The sequence below is a fragment of the Diceros bicornis genome, chromosome 38 (assembly GCF_020826845.1).
Source record: "Diceros bicornis minor isolate mBicDic1 chromosome 38, mDicBic1.mat.cur, whole genome shotgun sequence".
NCBI classification, from domain to species: domain Eukaryota; kingdom Metazoa; phylum Chordata; class Mammalia; order Perissodactyla; family Rhinocerotidae; genus Diceros; species Diceros bicornis.
In genome coordinates, this window is record NC_080777.1 from 25,993,942 (window position 1) to 26,010,010 (window position 16,069).

The 16,069-nt window shown below is 38.4% G+C and overlaps 1 protein-coding gene across 3 annotated transcripts in view; it reads right to left on the reverse strand.

Moving 5' to 3' along the window:
- Nucleotides 1–16,069, reverse strand: part of ASPM (assembly factor for spindle microtubules) — a 50,608-nt gene extending 34,539 nt beyond the window's left edge. For all 3 annotated transcript variants that reach the window (XM_058533732.1, XM_058533735.1, XM_058533731.1), the window contains exons 1-10: nucleotides 15,575–16,069; nucleotides 13,093–13,236; nucleotides 11,443–12,934; nucleotides 6,968–7,072; nucleotides 6,411–6,557; nucleotides 4,817–5,062; nucleotides 4,471–4,538; nucleotides 2,337–2,478; nucleotides 1,633–1,763; nucleotides 931–1,109 (exon numbers count right to left, since the gene is read on the reverse strand). In XM_058533732.1, coding sequence (XP_058389715.1) covers nucleotides 931–1,109; nucleotides 1,633–1,763; nucleotides 2,337–2,478; nucleotides 4,471–4,538; nucleotides 4,817–5,062; nucleotides 6,411–6,557; nucleotides 6,968–7,072; nucleotides 11,443–12,934; nucleotides 13,093–13,236; nucleotides 15,575–15,871 — 2,951 coding nt within the window. In that variant the 5' untranslated portion in view covers nucleotides 15,872–16,069. The remainder of the gene's footprint in view (nucleotides 1–930; nucleotides 1,110–1,632; nucleotides 1,764–2,336; nucleotides 2,479–4,470; nucleotides 4,539–4,816; nucleotides 5,063–6,410; nucleotides 6,558–6,967; nucleotides 7,073–11,442; nucleotides 12,935–13,092; nucleotides 13,237–15,574) is intronic.

A 16,069-nucleotide genomic window follows, 5' to 3' on the forward strand; every position in this document is an offset into this window, starting at 1 on the left:
TCCCTTCCTCACAAATGTGGAACATTACATAAATTAGAGAGTTTCCTTGAAACACCACAAACGTCCCCAATCCAGATATCCTAAAGAGGCCAACCCTAGTACCACGCTAAAGGCCACTCCTTCCAGAGCAGGAATTTTAACTCATCGTACTTATACCAAAGCCAACTTTGAGGATTACAGTTTGTTACTGAGGAAACACTGCGTGATTGGAAGCCAGGCATCCTGAGTTTATATCCCAAAGCCACTTACAAAACTTGGGCACACCATTTTACTTCTTCATCTTACTTTTCCTCCTGTGTAAAACAAGGTTACTACTACTAAAATTGGTCTCAAATGATGTAATACTCAAGAAACCACTGTTGGGCCAGCCCCGGTGGCCTAGTGGTGAAGTTTGGCATGCTCCACTTTGGCGGCCTGGGTTCAGTTCCTGGGTGTGGACCTACACCACTCATCTATCAGTGGCCATGCTGTGGCAGCAGCTCACATACAGAGAGAAAAAGAGGAAGGTTGGCAACACATGTTAGCTCAGGGTGAATCTTCCTCAGCAAAAAGAAAAAAAAAAGAAAAAAGAAGCCAAAAAAAAAAAAAGAAACCACTATAGACACAAAGTGTTATTTAAATGTTTGATATTTTCGTTAGTTCCATGCTTTTCCCCACTCCTATTCTGGGGCATCAGTAGTTCCTACTCACAGACCCTAGTCACACGCCAGCAGGGGAATAAAAATGTGTGGATAAGAGGCAAGGTTTCTGGGTCTACGGTTGACACCATTTTCCCAAAGTGTTGCAGATACTTATCCCAATTTGTTTTAAGCCTAAATTTATTCCATTAAATGAAAGAGCAAGAAAGATTGCATAAATACAGAAATAAGTGTTTTCCAGAGAAGTTTAGTCTCTTCCCTTAAGTAAAATAATTCTATTTCTTATACTTACACAAGACGCACTCCACACTGCAAGTCCACAGCAAGATTTGTAACAGCAAAATCAAACTCATCAAGCGGTGTCTGAATGTGGTGAACAGGTAATCCCAATAAGCTAAGGTAACGGGAAAGGTCACCACTACTGCCACTGAGGAAGTCTCGTGAAAAAGCCAGAAGAATGTCTTTACTCGTCTGTGGAGAAACAGGTTACAGGCATTATACTCCAATATTATAATTCTGTTTACAATAAAAACAAACCCTTTAAATCATTCCGTACCTATAGAAATAATGTAAAATTAATAGTAGTATAAAAAGATTGTCACTTTCATATCATACAGTAATCATGCAAATCTCATCTGTTTCCAATTAAAGACCTTTGAAAAAATTGCTCATAATAATACACTCTAAAAATTAGCATTAATTCGATAATATACTAAATTAGGAAAGAAATTTCCCCCTCAAATTCCTCAGCAGCATAGTTTCATTCTTTCTCAAATCAACGTTAAGAATAAGGTGATGAGCTGGTGGAACATCAACCAACACACTAGGCAGTGTTAGAACCACTGACAGGACTCACTAGACAAGCATTCCTGTTCTACACCAGAGCACTGTTCTTTGAGAAACTCACTTTTTCTAAAGAGAAAATATACAATAAAAGCAAGCAAAAGTCTTAAATGAAAAATATAAAACGTAAAATATAAAACGAAAACTATACCTTGAATTCAGCATCTTTACAGAAGAGGCAAGGATCATGATCAATAAGTCTGGAGAGTTTGGCATAATCAAGGAAACAAACCAACAACAGTAACTTTTTCAGTGTAAACTTAGACAAAGCTTCTTCGTGACCTTAAATAAAGTATAAAAAAGTATAGCAAGTTAACTGCGAAAGACAAGTTTCACCTTAAAATATGATGATAACAATGTGCTAGTAAAGAAGTAACAGCACATGTACAGCACTATGTGCCTGCTTAGTGCTTTACGTGATGGAATTCACCGAACACTCACAAGAACGCGAGGAGACACACCTACAACTTAATATTTCTAATTCATGGAGAAGGAAATAGAGGCACAGAGACATCTAGTGATTTAACTCTTCTCATTCAACAAATATTTAATGAGCACCTAATAGATGCAGGTACCATCCTACGTGCTATATATACAGTAGCAAACTAAAACAAATATGATCCGCATAGAGCTGACAGCCTACTTGGGGGGAGAAGTGGGTAGAGACAATCAACAGGTGGAAATAATTATAGTGATAGAGGGAACAGTGGGGGTGGAGGAAGGGACAGCAGTGGAAAGAGAGACTGTTTATGTTGGTTTCTCTAAGAAGGTAAATTTCAAACAGAGACAGAAAGAATGAGAAGAAGCCATGTATGCATAGCGTGGAGAGAATGCAGTGGAGACAGAACTCCTTACCTTCTCCATACAGATGAGGAACAGTGGGGTGTCTATACTCAGCTGCTATATCAGGATTCCAAAGTAAGCGATTCAGAATAAACATAGCCAACCCCATGACATCACTGTTGTCTTCCAAAGATATGAGTTCTCCATAAATTGTCTGAAAAGAAATTAAAGCCAAAGTCACGACTACGTTATCTCTAAGAAGGGATGCAGTAAGGGAAGGGCAAACACGATCTTCTAAGGAACTGGCAGTGCTCTACTTCCTAAATAGTAAGGAAGTGACACCAATATTTGCTAAGTAGCCTCTTTAAACTGTACATATATGTTTGATGCATTTCTTAGTAGATATAGTATGCTTCATAATGAAAAAAGACAAAAGCTCAAGACTAAAATAAATTCTTAAAAATCATATGACAAGCAATATTTGCATTTGAATTTTTTCCTTTAAGTTAAAGAACTATCAAATGTAGGCATGTTGTTCAAAGGTAATTATAACTGTCCCACCAAGTAGATCATGAAGGTACAACAAAAACCTAAACATTCAAAATTTTCTAATAGTTAACAAACGGAAAACCATTTGTAAATCATCTAAGATCATAATTTGGGAAGTTCAGATCTGTTTATAATCAATGACTTAAATATGAAATTAATTTAGTATCAATATGCTTATTATTAATGATGTTTAAAGCAATTAGAAAACACTAAAAACGGAGCAAATTATATTCTATAACCTTACGTTGACAAAATATAGAGACAAAAGCATGGAAAAGTACTAATATCTGCCAAAATAAGAAAATTTTATCTTGATTTATTTTTTTGGTCTTTGATGCTTTCCTAAAACCCCCAAAAGTCAAGCCCACTAATAGAACCCTGAGGTGTGGTGGTGCGGGAGAACATTTTCTTCACAATTATTCATCCCTCCCTTCCCTGTAAAAGGATTATTACCTATCCCAACCAACTGCCACAGACCTGCTGTGTCTCTTGTGGGAGGATAATATTCCTGCCTCATGTGTGTTTGGTCAGGCAATGCGGTTTGGCCAGTGGAATATGGACAGACGTGACGTACACTACACCTAAGCAGACGTTTTAAAAGGCATTGCAAGTTTCTACCTAACTCTCCTGCTTTTTACCTCAGCCACAAGAAAGCTATGCCCCAAATAGAGAGGTTCTACTTCAACTGAGGATCCAGAATTATTTGACGTGTGAAGCAAAGCCAGTTGATATGTAATTTTCTGATTAACCTTTCATTGAAAGAAATAAGAAATTGAATTGAATTTCAAGTCAGTTGAAGTAAGGATGGAAATAACTCTTAGCAATGACACTACCAAGCTGTGTGACCATAGCAAGCTTATCATTTGTTCTCTCTCAGCCTCAACTTCTTGTTAAACAAATCCAGATTACTACAAAGATGCTTTCAGTCGGAAACATTTTTCTACTCTAAAACCTAGACTCAATTGAAGTAAGAATAGGATATCCCACATGATGAAGGTAAAAAGCCTAAAGAAAGTATAAAAGTATATCAGTAAAAGACTAATGGCAATGGAATCACAGAGGTTTTTTTAACAAAAGCATATTTATAACAGTCAGCTACCAGTGGCTTTCTAATTCAGTTAGTTTTCAGTTAGTTTTAACATTAATATTATTGAGCCCTGCACCACGTGAAAAACTTAAATTCTGATGACATTTTTAGGAGCAGTCTTCCATCAAAATGGTTACAATGGCATCAGACTGGTGTAGATTCAAATCCTGACCAATTATTGCCATTCAGCAAGTCACTTAACATCTAAGCTTCTGTATCGTGAAACAGAAGTGAAAGTGAAAGTGAAGTGAAAATAATAATATATACCTCACTGGGTTTTGAAGAGGTTTAAATTAAAAAATGTATTGAAACAGCCTAGCATTGTCATTTGTAAATTCTCAAAAAGGATCTTACTATATCTATTATTAAATGCAGTACCAAATTATATATATTTAAGAAACTAACAGGAAAATTGTTACACAAGGAAATGGCAATAATATATAAAGGCCTAGTGAGCATTTATTAGAGGACCTTAAATTTACATTGAAGGATCGATTATGCTAACCAAATGACTTTATAAGTGAAATCATATTTTATTAAAAAGTCTATTAAAAGTAGAGGCCTACTTACCTCTAGGCCAATTCGTAGCCACAAAGGATTATACGACAACAGCCAACTCAGGACTTTCTGCCGTTCTCCTGAAATGCACATGAAAAGCGAGTAAATTTGGACCAATAATCAAATAGAGACAATAAATAAAATTTCATGGAGAAAAATCAGTGGAAAAAAAGGATAATCACTTATATGAAATAATTTAAACAAAGCATTCTTCCACTCTGAAATATATATATGATCATATTTAAGTATGTGAGATTTTAGGCAGCAAAGCCAATTTACATATATATTTGACTCTGAAATACACAATCTCTAGAGTGTTTTTAAAGAATTAATTTCAAGATTTCTATAATCTTCTTACCCACATCTTTCCAGAGGTGTCTATCTTTTCGAACAGTTAACCGTCTAGCTTCAATTTCAATTTCAAGCTTTTTAATGGCTTTAACCATTTTTTCGGAAGTAAATAAATGACATGCTTTACGACGTAATCTATTCAATCTGCACCGAGCAGTGTATGCTCGGAGAGACACTTCATCTTTTGTAGGAGCTCTAGGAACACTTATTTTATGTTGACTCTCCACTCCCAAGAGAAGAGAAGCAGCATTTACTGGGTAGAAACAAAGGAAGAATGTTTCTGGTTAAATGATATTTATATATATCCTTAAATCCAGCAATAAATGCACTTGAAGATGGCCAAAACGGAATCTATTCCCTGCCCATTCCAAGCTTGCTCTTCTCTTCCCTGTCTCAAAGTAAAGGTATCACCGTTCACCCAGTACCTTAGGCCAATCTATCATTGCGACCCATTGACTCTACCTGCAAAATGTGTCCCGAGTCTAACCACTTCTCACACCCTCCACCACGGCGATCCAAGTTCACACACGATTATCTCTAACCCAGACTAGTGAAGTAGCCTCCTAACTAGTTTCTCTGCTTTCATCCTCTTTATAAATTAAAAATATAAGCTCCCAAAGAATTGATTTCTTAAAATCAATTTCATTTTGAAATGCGATTTGAATTTTTATAAAACATTTTCTCTGAAGAAGAGAACTAAAAATCAGGCTTTGTGTACTTTTGGAAAAAAAGAAAAGTAACCTTAGAGATCATCTAATCAAAGGGCCTTTTAGTGTAAAAATCCTATATATGCTTGTCTCTAACACAGACCAGTCTCTCTGCTTGAACACTGCAACAATGGAGAAATCATCTTCTGCAAGATAGCCTATATGATGGTTTCACAATTTAGATGTTTACAAGAATTTTTCCTTATCTTGAGTTGAAGTGATCCCTATCATTTCTATGGGATAACAGCACAAGTTAAGTTTCCTTCTCTTTCAGGAGAAAACCCCTCAAAAGTTTGAAGGTCACAGTGTTTCCCTCTTGTTCTGTACCTGAGTCTTCTCTTTTCCGGAATAAAAACTGAGATGTTTTAAAAACTCCCCATATCAACTGGTTTTCAAATCCCTCAAAATTCTATAGCTTGCCTACAAACATCTTACATGAGGGTACTTGAAAATGGAGAAAAAAAAAAAAGAAAGTGGAGACAATATTCCTAAAGTGATCAGGCCACACAAGACTGTGAAATATATTCACCAGGACATTACACTTTATTAATGTAGCTAAGTCTGAATTGGATTTCTTAGCAGCCACATTTCACTGTTAACTCAGATTAAATCTGTATTAAAATAAAACTCATTCACCTGAAAGGCTGGAAATTGCATTGGCTGATGAGGAAGAGTGGAAAGCAAAAAGAAAGAGTAAAGTTCAGTCCTTACAGTACAGAATTCTCTCAAAATGCTCACCAACACAATTTTTAGCCCTCATGTCAATGAATTAGTGAACTATGCCATTAAGTATAAATAATAAACAAAATATGTATAATTAAAGAATGGAAAACTCACATTAAAAACTCTATCTGTTAAAATGAATTTTAATTTAAACATTAATTTAATGTTTACCTTCAGAAATATTTGTTTTTACAGTGAAGTCATCAGGAGTTAATATAAAATTTAGCCACCACGTGAAGCCCTGTTGCTGCTTTTCCTTCCAGCGCTCATCATAAAACATGTTTTTCGCAACAAATGGCATTGGATGTCTAGGAATATCTAAGAATACAATTAGGTTACCGCATAAGAAATTTTCCTCTAAATTATTACACAATATAGAGCAAAAACCATTTTAACTAGCAAAACCACCTTTGAAACACTGAACAACAATATTTGCTTTTCCACTTCTCACTGGCAACTGTTGAAAGCATTTTAGGTATGAAATGCAATCCAAGTAAAAAGGGCAACGGTAAAGCAGTATCTCCTGATTATTTAAAAATCCCAAGTTACCATGAGTCAACTTCATTACAGTCTGAGAAAATATCCTAATTGTTATCTAAATACACACTTGAACAATTCTTCAAGGCTTTTATTCCACAAAAAAGGATCAGTTCATTTCTGTTTGAAATGCAATTAATGCTTCATTCCACGTCAGTTTCTCAGAGACCTTAAAGATAACAAACACTTGCCTGTTTTTAATGGTTTTATGAAGGTCAAATTAGACTGTGCCACAGCAACAATGGGTTTTGTCCTTCTGTTTGTTTTAGAATTAGGTGTTCTGTAGACTACTGAATCTAAAATAAATTAGAAAATAGAATAAGAGCATTAAAAAACTATATAAATTCCCTGAATGAACTGTTTTAAAGTTAAAATTTGAGTTCTCCACAATCATATCCATTTAGCAAATACTGAGTAACTACTATGCACCAGGCACTAGGCTATGAACTCACTGGTCAATAAAACCTACATCTGGAAGTTATAGACCAGAAACTACAATTTATTGTGTGTCTATAGACAATATGAACCACAGCTTATTGTGTGTATCTATTCCAGATTCTGTATTAGGTGCTGAGAATGCAGAACTGAAAGATATGGTTCCAGCCCTTGAGAAGTTCTCAGTCTAGTATAGAAGTTTAAAAAGAACTATAATACGCCACGTAAAAGAGAAGTACATATAAGGAGCTATGAGGACACAGAGAAGGAAGAGCTGACTTCGCCTACAAGGGTAGGACGGCCTTCCTAAATGGGGATACACTTGAGCTGACTCGTGAAGGGGAGGTGAGGCGTGAGGAACTGGCCTGTTAACAGAACTGCAATGTGGCTGGAGTAAAGAATACATATAAGAAAAATACAAGAAGAGGTTGGAAGAGGTAAAAAAGAATTCCATAATATTAAAAATAATCGTGGCAGCTAACCTTTGAATACTTTGTGCCAGGCACTGTCATGGTCTTTTAATATAGGTCACCTCATGCAATCAACACAACAAACCTATGACAAGTGTACTGTGATTATCTATATTTTATATAATTAGGATACTGGGGCTTAGAGTATTTAAGCCACCTGGTCGAGATTAGACAAGCCAGTAAGCGGAGAGCTGGGCAATACAGTTCCAGAGCCTGCACTATTCATCCGTTTGAAGCACCTGGTATGCCCACGAAGGATTTCAATCTAGGATGGAACACCATCATTTATATTTTAGAAAACAGTATGGACAGTGGAATGAAAAAGGTCAAGATCAGAGACAGAAAGTTAAAAGGAAGCTATTAAGTTAGCTATGAGAATTTTAATTAAAACAGAAGCAATGGAGACAAATTACAGAGAAGAGTTATTTTAATAGTAGAACCAACAAGCCTTAACAACCAGCTGACTTGGCAAGTGATGGAGAATGAGAACTCCAGATGATTCCCAGATATCTAACCCAGGTGAGCGAGGTGGATGGTAGATGGTACCTACAAAGTGCACTGAAAGTCATGGTGGCAAATAACCTGTCAGAACCGCAGTTCACTCCCTCAAAAGCAGGTTTCACACCAGCTTACACTGCTGCTAAATATAAGCAAAGAGCTAATAAAAGCACAGGAGGGAAGCTAAATCCAGCCTGTTTTTGTATGGTCTGCAATCTAAAAAATAGTTTTTACATTTGTAAATAGTGGGAAAAATATCAAAAGAATTATATTTCGTGACACATGAAAATTAAATGAAATTCAAATTTCAGTGTCCATAAATAAAATTTTTTTGGAACACAGCCACACTCATTCATTTACATATTGTCTGTGGCCGTTTTCCTTCCTACGACAGCAGAGTTCAGTAGTTGTGATAGAGATCACCTGGCCTGCAAAACCTAAATATTCACTTACTATCGAGACCTTTAGAGAAAAAGTTTCCTTAGTTTTGATTTAGAGAAATTGCAAATCTATGCCAATTGTGAAAATAAGGCACATGACCAAATGGTAACATCATATTTATTAGGTCATCAGGTTCTTAGTATTTGAACATTTTAAAAACAAAATTATGAGGAAAAATTCCTCATTCTGAAACCTTGCAGAAGATAGTCCCTCTGCCTGGAACCCTTTTATTCTGTGGGAAGTCTTTCTTGGAACCATCTCACAGCTCTTTGCCATTCACACAGAGCCAAGTAAAGTGTCTCCATTTCTGTGCTTTCATGGTTCCCTGTACATAGCTCAACCAGAGGACTGAGAGCAACCTGAGGACAGGAATTATATCTTTTCTCCTTGTATCCACCAAGGCTAGAACAACGCACAGCACATAGTAGGCACTTTACCAATGTTGAATAAATGCACCTTGAAAAATTGACTTCTCTGCTCTCCTAGGTTTGCCAGAATACAAAGAAGCTAAAGCCACTCTTAGTGAGTTACCATGCTCTTATATAGGCTCATAACTCAGATACCAAACGTGTCCAATTCTTTTTAAACCCTGCAAAGAGGATCAATTAGGTGGCCACATCAAGTAAACTATGGGATCAAACGTGAACACTTCAGCGGTTCATTTGCTCATTCATTCAGTTACTAAGTCATTCATTCATCATTTATTGTACACCATGTAGGAGATCAAAATAGATATGTTTCTTATAGTCAAAGAATTTGTTATCTGGTCAGAACATATCTATAGGGAACAAGAAAACAATACAAGCAAAGAAATAGAGTTAACAGGTAGATACAAGATGTCACATATGATGCCTTCACATTTGCTAAAAGAATGTACCTAGAGGGAAAAGTCATCAGGGAGCAGAGTTAATACAAGTTGATTATAGTACTTGAAATAAGTGAAAGATCTGAATTAGTGAGAAAACAATAGATATGAAAGTTAATAAGAGGATACACGGTCAGTAATAAGACAAAGATGCCCACCCTCGCCTCTTTTATTCATCATAGTATTGGAAGTCCTAGTCAGAGCAACTGGGCAAGAAAAAGAAAGGTCATCCAAATTGGAGAGGAAGAAGTAAAATCGTCACTATTTGTGGACGACAGGATATTAGACGTAGAAAACTCTAAAGACTCCACCAAAAACTGTTAGAACTAATAAACGAATTCAGTTAAGTTGCAGGATACAAAATCAATATATAAAAATTTGCTGCATTTCTATACACTAATAGTGAACTATCAGAAAGAGAAATTAAAAAAAACAATTCCATTTATAATTGCATCAAAAAGAATGAAACACCTGGGAATAAATTTAACCAAGGAGGGGAAAGACCTGTACACTGAAAACTATAAGACACTAATAAAAGAAACTGAAGACATAAATAAAAGGAAAGATATTCTGTGCTCATAGATTTGAAGAATTAATATTGTTAAAATGTCCGTACTACACAAAGCAATCTACAGATTCAACATAATCCCTATCAAAATTCCAACGGCAATTTTCACAGAAATAGAACAAACAATCCTAAAATTTGTATGGAACCACAAAGACCCGGAACAGCCAAAACCATCTTGGGAAAGGACAAAGCTGGAGGCAGCAGGCTCCCTGATGTCAATCTTCTACTTCCCCAGTGAAGTAAGAAGCAGATCATCAGCTCAGATGAGGATCAGAGACTACCTCTGGGGTCTAAGAGCCTGGACGAGAACTCCAGCTTTCTCACTTACTAGCTCTGTGATCTCAGGCAAATGAACCCAACTCCTGAATGCACTGGTTTCCTCATTTGAAAGATGTAGGACTGATAACACCTACTTTGTATGATTGTTGTAAGTTCTAAAGGAGGTACCATAAAGCACTCACAGCTGGGTCTGACAGAGCCCGTGCTCAGTAAACGTGAGCTGGTTATCAATCACAAGAGAAGAGGCAAGACAGGTGGTAGAGGTTTCAGGAGAAAAGAAGGCAGGGGTAAGATAGTCTGGATCAAAGTGATCAATAAGCCAGGAAAATATACCCAAAAAGAAATAAGGGCTTACTTGAGATAAATAGTCATGCATTTAAATACCACCCAGCCGGATTCAGGCATAGAGCAGAGGTGGATCGGGACTGTAATTTGCTGTTAACTAACTAGCGCGCGGTCTGCCTTCCTGCCTGGACCTTGCTGGAAACATGAGGTCATTCGGGTTAAACGGGCTTGATAGGATTAGCCCTGGTTTTGAGGCAGACAGTGGTGACAAGGCTGTGAGTAATGGGGAAAGAACAGTGAGGTTTTCCCCAAAGGAACGCATAGCTCTGGGGCCCTATCTTCATTGATAATTAATGGCAGAGGAAAGGCTGAGGGAGAATAACGTCACCAGGAGCACAAGGTGTGCAAAGGCCTCTTCCGCGTTCCCTCAGGTGGCACTGTGGGGGCCAGGCACTTCACTGGGTCTTCCAAGCACGGCCTGGACTCAGGTGAGGCCAGTCAAGTACCTTCCGTGCGTACAAAACTTGAGGAGGGGCCAAAACAGTCATCAAGATAAGTATTTTAATGCAATATTTTTTAAAAATCAAAATCACTGCAGAAAAGTGGTGATGAACAAAATATCAAAAGCTTAAACAAGAACAAGATCACAACTATATCTGAATTCAGCCCCACTCTACATTTGCCCCATCTTCCACTAAGCAAACTGGTAAATGAGAAGGACAAGTTAACCCAAGCTTATCAACAGCAAATGTACTAAACCAAAGAAGCAGAAAATACGCAATTTATAGGTATACTCTCACTAAAGATTTTATAAACAGGACTCACCGGTTTTCTTCTTCAGGTTTAATTTCTCTCTGTTGCTAATACGTTTTGAGACCAGTGTTATCACGTTTTCTGTTTTTTTAACAGTTGATGTTTTCGATTCCACGGGAGAAAAATGTATTCTTTTGATTTCTTGCACTTCTGTATGTTCTGTAACTGTAACCCTCACGTTTGCATCTTCCACGTTGCCCTCACCCTTTCTTTTACGAGGAACTAAAGCCGCCTTTGAGGAAGAAGAAGTTACTACATTTTCATAACTCTTACATTGACTCACTGCTGGATTGGCAGCTGGAAGATAAGAATGAAAAGCATCCTTCTCTTTTGAATTCTCTGCTCCTTTTTCACCTTCGCCTACTATACTGTTGAGGCATCTTTTTGCCTTTGGTTTATTAGTCTCAGTTTGGTTTTCTCTGGAACAGGTGGGCTTCGTTTTAGTAACAGTGGCAGAAAGTATTGGGCGCCTCTTAAGTTGTTTATCACGTTTAGAAATATCCTGAACTGCAGGAAATTTAGGCTGATTTTGTTTTGTAAAACTGTAACAATTTGACTTCATTTCTAAAGCTTTGGGTTCTTCGAAAATAACCTTGGGAGAGTTTAAACCCTCACATTCAGGAAAACAAGGTAAAACTTTTTTTTCACTCTGATTTTGAGGAGACTGTGAGGCCTGAGAATATTCATTTGATAATGGTGATAATTTACATGTTTGCTGAGATATACATAAATAGGCCATATTATCTCTTACAAATTGATGTGGGGATAGAATTGGATTCATTGACTCTGATTCTAGATCCTGATTTAGTCCATAATTATCATTTACGAAAGAATCTGGACTTAAAATCGTCCGATAAATTTCATGTACAGTTTTTGATTCCAAATGTACAGGCCTTGAATTTTCTTTCATAAATGTATCTGATGAAAGACATGCCACTAACTCTAGTTCATTATTAGCTGCATGACTATTATTTGCAAATGAATCAGGACTTAGAAAATTTCCATGGTTTTGTGTAATGTTCAAAGTTGAAGAATAGTTTGGGGTAAGAAGAAGTTTACTATTCTCTTCATTTTGGCCATTACTATTATTTATGGAGTTAAAGGAAGTTTCAATTATGACTTGTTCATTAGAATTAAAATTTTTCGAAATGCTGGTACTTTCTTCTTTCATAAGTTCCCTGTTTTCAGATGCGTGAAGAAATGTGTAAGTAGTAGATCTACGTACAGAAAGCGGCAAGCAAGTCTCACCACGGCATTCTTTGCAAGTGGGATTAATAGGTGATATGGGTATTTTATTTTCTTCAAGGATTAAAGAACTGTTTTCTGTTGGGGAACAGCCTTCATTCATAGCCAAATTTTCACAGGCTTGTAGCGGGCTCCTAACTCTGTCAACTTTTGGGGAAACATTAAATGTTTTATTAACATTTTGAATATTTGAATTCCTCTTTTTATGACTTGAAGAGGCTGAGACTTTCTTCTTATTAATGGTATTCCAAAGACTTCTCTGCAAAGATAAGCGATCATACAGATTAAATTGATAGCTATTGAATATTATCTTTAAATAAACAATATTATGTATGTTACTTCAAGAGTATTATCAAAATCAGTTTTACATATTATTGTTTTCTTGGAGTAGACCACAGAATGATTAAACCTTATTACCTTCTTCTTTTTCTGTTCTTCTGCATTTCCTAGTAGAATGGCTTGGTGTTTCACAATATCATTTACAAGAAATGTGACAATCTCTCTTACTCGGCCTTCTTTTAATGGTGTCCAGTTAATAGAAATAACAATTTTTTCTTTAGGCTATAATCAAAAGAACACATTAAATGAATATAACAGTAGTGATGTATAATAACTGAAACATATGCAACTTAGAATACAATAGAGGATTAATAATCGTTAGTCACCAACACTCTACAACCTAATAACATTTAACTAATCAAACATATTGTCCTACCCTATCTCATGTCATTATAAGGAAAAAAGCCACTAGTAATAACAAGGCTCACAACAAAATAAAATTCTAATATAACCTTAATTGTATATGAAAGCAATGAGACAGAGTCTCCAAATCATTTTATTTTAGTTCAATAGTTTTTAAAAATTTAATCACATATTTCTACTTCTTTAGAATATGTAGAGTACTTCTATTTCAAAGAGAATGACCTTGCATTATGAAGACTTTCTTAAAAAGAAATATAAAGATGATTAGCTAAATTCTTTGTTCCTCAAAAACTCCTCTATAATCCACATTGTCACCATTACTGATATATGTTAAACATTTATGTTCCAGGCAGAGTTTCAGGGGTCTTTTATAACTAGTTTAATCCTCACATCCCTAGGAAGCAGGTACTGTGATTTTACAGATGAACTCATCAAGGTCCAGAAAGCTTTAAGTATTTTGCCAAAGTCCTACCACTACCAGTTAGAACCCAGGCTGACACCAAGCTCAGACATTAACATCTGCACCCCACAACCTGGCAGGAATTTGCCAAATGCAAAATCCCTCCGTGACAAAGCAAACTCTGCGTCTGTTGTTTTTCAGGGGAAAAAAGACAAGTTTTGTTCAAAGCATAAAGCATATAAGTCATATAAACATTTTGACCCATAAAACATCATAAACAGCTGGTTTTAAAAAATAAAAACAGTGAACTTTTACTCTATAAACAGTAAATTCTAAAACAAAACAAAACCATTTAGTGCCACATAACAAAAAGAAATAAGTAAAAGTGTTATGTAGATAGAAAAAAAACACCCTCTGTTTCCACAGAAAGAAAAGCAAGCATTGCTAGACTAGAGGGGAGGGGCAGGTTCTTAGTGCAGCTGAACCACTGCTGACACGCAAGTCAATAGACCTGAGATTGGAGCCTCTTCTCACTGCGTCATGACGCCGTTATTTAGACAACTCGTCAGACTCCCTCAGCTAATGGTGTATTTTCACACTTTCAGAGGTTCTCCTCAATGGTAAAGCCACAGCAGTCAAAATAAGCACACAAATTCTCTGGGTTTGGTGAACATTCCTCTGGCCAACGCAATGCAGAAAAGCTACCAGGGGAAGTTCTTGAAACAACATTCATAAAATGAGGTTCACCATTAAAATTACACTACAGCAAAGAAAAAAAAAAATGGATTAAAATACTAAAGTGTGCGTACACAACACACATGCTTGTTGAAAACAGTCCTGAAGAGGTGTTTTCGGTTTTTTTGCTGTAGACATTTAGCCAAAACAAAGCTCACATATTCCAGCCGAATAAGTAGCTACCCTGACTCTACATGGAGTTACCCTGACTCTACATGGAGTCAGTTTCCCGGATACATACAGAAACTAACTTGCATACTGAGACGACTGATAGGAAGCAATTAAAAAAATTTTTTTAAAGCTGCTCTAACCAACGGACTCCTGGCAATCTTAAAAATAGATGGATTTATTGTTAGTGCCCAGGAGTGAATTCCATCTCCTAGAGAACTGTGGACAGATCCTCTCCCCTTCCGGCCGCTATATCAGACAAGCTCTGCTGCTATTCATAGGGTTTTCATAGGCAATTTTTTTCCAAGTGGGCCAGGTCCTTCTTCCCAGTTTGTCTTAGTCTGGAAGCTCCGCTGACACCTGTCCACTAGGGTGACCCTGCTGCAATTTGAAATCCCAGTGGCAGAGCTTTCAGCATCACAGCCACAGGCGGCCGCCACAGGATGACAACCGACAGATAGGTGTGGTTCCCTGACCGGGGAAAGGAACCCAGGCTACGGCAGTGAGAGCAAAGAATCTTAACCACTAGACCACGAGGGCTGGCCAGGCAGACAGAAAGATAGGTAAGTAAGAGGATTAATTTAAAAAGTGCTGCCCATTGCTTTAGAACTACAAGAGTCTGTCGCAATGCCTGAAGTCTATTAAAAACGCTTCTCGATTGAATAGAGGTCTATCGATATGCTTCTCATGATGCTACGTGCACGCGCGCTGCCCTGCAGCCGCCGCCCCAGTGGCCGGGTACCCTGGCCCAGGCTATACGGGACAGGACCCACCAGATCAGCGAGACGGAGCTGACCTGACCCCCCCACCCCACCCCCGCAAGGGTCTCCCGTCTGGTCCCTTCTCTCCGGCCGCGCCGTCCTAGGAGGGGCGCCCGGGGGGCCCACGACCCACCTGCAGCACCCAGGAGCGCGGCGAGACGCTGAAGCCGCGGTCGGCGGCGGGGAAGCGCGCCACCTGCACCTCGGCCACCTCCTCGTTCGGGTTGTCCAGGGCCAGAGGCAGCGTCCGCGAGGCGCCCAGGCGGACGGCCCCGAAGCAGAGGAAAGGCGACTTGCGGAAGTGGCTGAGGGAGAGCACCGGCGGGGCAGCCGCCTCCTCCTGGGCCGCGGGGTCCCGCAGCCCCGCCGGCGGCCTCGGCTCCGGGGGGCTCACCCGCCAGCACCTTCGCCCCCCGCGCCGGGTCGCCATGACAGCGCCGACACCCCGGGACTCCGCCCGGCTCCCACCAGGCTGCTCCGGAGCGGGACGGGGAACCGCTTCCCCCAGGGGCGGCTGTGCAGATCCTGGGAGCGAATCCCCCCTTCTTCTCCCGACACCGACACCGACACCGACACCGACACCGTAGGAGAAATGAAACAACGCCCACAAGCTCGCAGACTCAAAAGA